Source organism: Fusarium keratoplasticum, chromosome 3 (genome assembly GCF_025433545.1).
Source record: "Fusarium keratoplasticum isolate Fu6.1 chromosome 3, whole genome shotgun sequence".
NCBI lineage: Eukaryota > Fungi > Ascomycota > Sordariomycetes > Hypocreales > Nectriaceae > Fusarium > Fusarium keratoplasticum.
The window spans coordinates 2060192-2066191 of NC_070531.1; the positions used below are offsets into that span (position 1 = coordinate 2060192).

The window sequence follows — 6000 nt, forward strand, 5'->3', positions numbered from 1 at the left end:
GTTGGCTTTTGATCCAGGCGAGGCTACGGCCACGTCCGTCTGGGTCGCTTCCTTTTTTCCCAGGCCCGTTCTTTGTGTCTCTCGAATCGGGACCGCCTATCACACTGGCGTGCTGACATCCATGGGCTGGTGGTTGTTGATCATGGATCCTCTCTCTCGCCCTGACTCTCCCTTCTCTTGATATCCCTTCCCTCCAACATCGTCACCACCGTCTGGAGACTCGAGACTTGTTCAAACTCCCCAGGCATTATCGTCAATTGCGCACCTGTTCCTCCCGTAACTGGTTGACCGACGGGGAACCCATCTGCGCCAATGATCGCCGCCGTCTGATGCTCGTCCGGCCCGACATCGCCAGCTGAACCCAAGGTTTCAAGCTCTTCTTGAACACCGCAGCTCGCAACCATGTCGCGCTTCTGCGGGCTCTTTGTACGTGCCTCCCCTCTCATCTAGCTTGCCCACCTCATTCGAGTCAATCGCTAACCTTTGCAGCCGAGCCGCCGCCGGTCCAGGCGCGAGAAGCCCCAGCGCACGCCGACAATGTCAATCTTTGGCAACAACATCCACTCCCTTGGCGACCTGGCGAATCTGATCGGAATCACCACCGTCGCGTCCCCGCGCCAGGCACACGGCTGGCAGAAGCAGCCGCAGCCGAAGCCGAAGGCCCCCGCGACCGATGAATGCTCCAGCAGGAGTTCCGCCCAACCAGCTGCTCCCAACCCTGAATTTCACCTCAGCGTTGCGATGCATGAGGCCCTAAGCCGTATCTTCAACGACCTGCGTGGTCCAGATGCTCTTCTGACCCGAGCCAAGTTCGCCGAGTTTCTACAGAATGTTCAAGGAGAGACCAAGGTGGACTTGAGCAAGGACAACTACGCTCTGGGCGAGTTCCTCTACATATGGCACACATGGTCTTCAGAGGCTATCGCACCCTTGCCAGAGAAGGATCTGTCAAAGCCCCTCACCAACTACTTCATCAACAGCAGTCACAATACCTACTTGGTCGGGAATCAGCTGGCCTCGAGAAGCTCCCCGGAAGCGTACAGAAACGTATGTTGGATACCGCACATCTCCACCCGCATCATGCCTCATATGAGTAGTCTTTACTGACTGGAAGTCCTGCAGGTCCTTCTACGAGGTTGCCGTTGTATCGAGATTGACGTGTGGAACGGGGATGCCGTCGTTTCAACGAGCAGATCCAGGTCTCCTAAGGGGGACCACAAGCGCGGTCTGTCAGGTGAATCATTGCCCAACGCCGCCACGACGGTGCGTGAGGCCATTGAAGACTGGTCAGGCAATCGATCCCGTAGTGCTAGCGCCAGCAGTCGACGGGAGACGGAACCCTCCCCGCGCTCAAGCACCCAGCAATTGCCGCTGGAGACCCGCGAGTCTGGAGATCGTCTTGATGTTTCAAAGCCCGCGCGGACTCGACAGTCGTTCCCAAAGAGCGAGCCCATCGTGACGCACGGATGGACTCTCACCACCCCCTGCGGCTTTCGAGAGGTGTGCAAGACTGTAAGTGAGGTTGCTTTTATTGACAATGACCTACCTATCATTGTCAGTCTTGAGGTGCACGCCGATCCAGACCAGCAGGAGCTCATGGTTCTCATCATGAAGGAGGAATGGGGAGAGATGCTTGTGGACAAGCCATTCGAAGGCTGTGACCCCAAGTTTCAACTTCCTAAGCTGAGCGAGCTGCGCAACAAGATCCTCGTCAAGGTCAAAAAGGCCCCAGCGAAGATTGTCGTCCCACCCAGCACCATAGACTTACCTGCCATCTGCGCGAACGACGAAGATGCCTCAGGATCTGAAGACGAGGAAGCATCCCAAGGATCGGGTGCCCTTCTTCTGAGCTCAAGCAGCAGTGCTCCTCCGCAGTCCAAGAGCTCCAAGGTGGCCATCTGTGAGAGCCTAGGAAATCTGGCAGTCTACACACGAAGTCAGCATTACAAGAGCCTTGCAACCAAGGAGGCCAAGATTCCTCCTCACATCTTCTCCATTAGTGAGAACCGCATCCTCGAGCTTCATCAGAAGCAACATCGTGACATGTTCACCCATAACAAGGGTTACTTCATGCGTGCCTTTCCTGCAGGGCGGAGGATTGATAGCTCCAACCCAGACCCAAGTCGTTTCTGGCGTGGCGGTGTCCAGATGGTGGCCATGAACTGGCAGAATTTGGACGAGGGCATGATGCTCAATGAGGGCATGTTTGCCGACGAGAAGGGTTGGGTCCTGAAGCCTGAGGGCTACCAGAGCTCCAACAAGTCTGCAGAGACCCAGAGCGAGGCCACTCCTGGTTGCACGATGAACCTGAGGATCACAGTATTTGCTGGCCAACGCATTCCCGTCCAGGCCGGCGATGCTGCGGACCATAACCGTTCCGCCAGCACCATCCGCCCGCTCATCAAGGTGGAACTGCACGTCGACAAGCCAGACGATGTTGAACGAGATGGGCAGATGCAGGAGTACAACTACAAGGGCAGGACGAGGACCAGCAAGACGGATCATCCCGACTTCGGCCCCAGCGGCTCGACGCTCGAGTTTCTCAACACACCAAAAGTAGTGGAGGAGCTCAGTTTTGTCAGGTGAGTTGCCAATTTCTTTCCCGCTGCACGGCGCTGTGCCATGTCCGTTGTCTTCCCTCTGCCGTCCCCCCTCCGAGCTATTCCGTCGATACACCGCCGTTGGTCTCACGGGGCCGGGCAGCCTGCATCACGGGAGCGTAAGCCACCATGCAGAAGCGACGGCCCGCCGTCGTTTGACCGAAACCTCGGGGAGTGAGTTGTCAGAGACACAAGCCGCTGCGGGGATACCGGCCCTAGTGTCCTTGAGTGAGGATCTGAGCTGCATGGTTCAATGAGACGAGCCTAGCTCGAAACGCGGTAGCTGGTGCTCCAGGTCCAGGTCCAGGTCTACAGACATCAAGCTGTTGTCTTTCCCCTCTTGCCAATGTCATATCTGTTCCCATAGCTCCTTGACGCCGTCTCAACAGATGTGCTGTATTGGCCCTAGTTGAAGATATACACGCGCGTTAGCTGCACAGGGCCTTTTGCTTGCATCACGCTAACGCCGTCTGCCTTTTAGGTTTAAGATCGAGGACGACTCTTCCAAGATTGGCAGCTCGCCACTTCTTGCTTGGGCTTGCATTCGTCTAGACCGCCTGCGCCCAGGCTATCGATTGATCCGCCTTATGGACTCGACGTGTCACGCGGTGCCCGGCGGGAAGCTGCTCGTCAAGATTGACAAGACCTTTGTCTGATCCAAGCACTTCACCGAGCTGATCTGCGACCCGGCAAATCGAAACCGCCCTTGGTAGATCCTCATGCGCTAGATCGACTCACTGATGTCGTCTTTCTCGCATTTTGTTCCCAGAGCAGTTTCCGGGGCCCGGTGTGAGGGATATCGCCGATCCTCATCCCTGATGTCCTACTTGCCACTTGATCATCCAACCTAACCTGGTGGGATCCCAACGGTTTACTTTGCACATGTGCCTTTATTGCCTTTTGACTTTCGGTTCTGTTGAAAATAGTGGTGTTCATAGGGTCCTTTCATGTTCGGCGTCCAATACACGCTCCTTTGATGGAAACAGAATGGGTAGTAAAATTGATTCGGGGCGGGAGAATCCGGCATTAGAATTAGACAGGAGTTCAGAGATACCCAGGATTAGTGAATCTGATTGATGTTTTTCGCCCCTGGGGTGTCCTCGGAGTCCCGATCTCATCTGCTAGCCGCCTGGCCGAGGAGAACCCTCCACGGATGTTCAGATATCACAAACATGAGTGAAACAGACTACCGGATGGCTCTCTGATAGGATCAGGACGACTCTCGAGTGGCTTGCATGTCTCCTGATGACCCGCTGCAGGATTACATTGCGTGCATGATCCACGGCCAGATGCCCATTCGCAGCCTGGTTGCTTCCAGTAGGACGGTTCCAGCCAGCCATTGCGCACGCACAGCGGGCCGAGCAGGAGCGGAAATCCCGATCCTCTGCCATGCATTCTGTCATCTATCAACACACCACCGAGGTCGACCGGGTTGTCCTCGAGAGTGGATGAGTCGAGCAAGCCGCCATTTTCACCCATGACGTTTAAGTTGCTTTTTAGTCAAAGGCTTTCTGTCCAGGGGGCTTCAATAAGATGCGGTAGCTCTGGCCCTGGTCCCAATAATAGTCCAGGCCTCACCTCTTCTAACCTTGAAAGCATATGCAGCAGTAGGGAGCACCGAGAAGGCTTGGTTCACCAGGGCATGTTGCGTACACGCCGTTGTGGGATTCCCGCCGCGGCTCGTCTTCAACGGGCGCTGATCTCGACCCCTGCGCCTATTCCTCTCCTACGGGTCTTGGCTTTTCGGCAGATGGTCCAAGTGGCGGAGGGCGGTTGATGACATCCTGTTCGTCTAGCTCCCAAAGCATGTCTTGACGAAACGGTTTCATAGAGGTACTGTAGGAAATGCTGGACCGTATGAGATTTCACTAGAGAGAAAAGGTATTTGCCCCATGAACCGGTTCGGGATCTCTCTCGGGCTATGCGTTATAATGGTCCGGATAGGAGATTGTGAAGCTAGGGAACCAAAAGGAATAAGCCTAGGTAGCAAGCCGGCGCATGTCCTTGGCTCCTTGCAACCTCATCAAAATGCCTCGCTGGGACCAAGTCTAGGCGATCGTCGTGTGGGTTGTCTTTCAGCGACGGGGTGGCATTCCGTACTCAGAACAGCAGCAGGCTGTGGGTTATCGCGGCTGTACAGTATGTGTGAAGTGATGCTCCAGAGCAAAGTCCCTGGCTGAGGCTAGGAGCCGCGGAGACCGGAGAACACCCCTGATCAATGCAGGCCGGCTCCGTAATTGGGCGTGGCGCGGGGTGTTGAGATCGATAGTCGCCGCGGCTAGATGCGACCAGCCTGCAGGGTGCAGGTGTGGCAGACGCGTGTTGAACTCTGTGTTTGGCGGACAAGGGTTTGCCCTGTCAGTTGCCAAGATGCATCGTCCACCACCCATGTACCTTGTACATCATCATTGTCCTCGGTGGTGCATGGATCGTCCATCATGTCGAATCTCCTGTCAGATGCGGAGAGGCAGTCTTGCGGGACAACCGGGAACGCGTCCACTACCGGTGGAGAAGTCCGTATTGATGATTCCGTCATGTCTTCGCCGGGCGACAGAAGCTGGCCTCGAAAAAGAAAATAGGCCTTCCCGCCCTGGACAACGATAGTCAACTTGAGCCAAGATGGGGCATTCGGGCGCATTGTCAGCAAACACACGAACTGGACTCACCCATGAGAGATATCCACAAGCCTTTTGTAATCCTCTAGTCATTGCTGCGTCATCAGGCAGATTAAATGGAGTGCATTGTCTTGCCCACCCACCGTGATATCTGAGCCCCCTAGGTGCGGTCCTCCCAACATTCTAGTTGTATCACGAGTCCAGGATCGTGATCGAGCTCCCCGGGCAAGTTTGGCCGTGAGCGGCTTGATTCGACCGCGTCTATCACATCTTGGGTGACCGCCTTGAAAGTTCCAGATTCAAAAGAGGGTCAAAAGAGACATTCAGGGGTAAACCCGCATGACGCAAGAAAAGTACGCGAGGGAGGTGGAAGCTTGATTGCAGCCAGAATGTTTCCGGACCTTCGACAAGACCTCGGCAGTTGCAGCACCCTCGTCGCTCTGAATCAAGGTTGAGGTTTCTTTTTCCATCATGGGGCTAAATTGTCCGAGCCGTCAGCAGTCGGTCTCTGCAGCTGGTCCCTCCCGTTGGGTCTTGTGTCAACCAGGGGTCCCGCAGACAGTAGCGGTCTGATAATGCGCAACTTGGCTCGCAGGCTTCGATACCTAGGCCTGGACCGAAGTGCCAGGAGGTCGCAGCCAAAGGGTATCTATCAAACCCTACCCTCGGTGCTGAGCGGCGCGCATGGCTGCATTCGAGGTGTGGCACTGGTCCCGTGATGATGCCTGTCTGTGGTGTCTGTGGGTCTGATTGCTACCAGTCCTTGGACTGTCTCGACATGGCGA

The 6000-nt window shown here is 55.7% G+C and overlaps 1 protein-coding gene across 1 annotated transcript; it reads left to right on the forward strand.

The window, feature by feature from the left end:
* Positions 1-402: 402 nt before the first annotated feature.
* Positions 403-3256, forward strand: NCS57_00401500 (Phosphoinositide phospholipase C; the record flags this gene model as incomplete). Its single annotated transcript, XM_053053991.1, has 4 exons — positions 403-426; positions 490-1047; positions 1123-2582; positions 3082-3256. The coding sequence occupies 4 exons, from the start codon at positions 403-405 to the stop codon at positions 3254-3256; spliced, it is 2217 nt and encodes a 738-aa protein (XP_052916151.1).
* Between the last annotated feature and the right edge of the window lie 2744 nt (positions 3257-6000).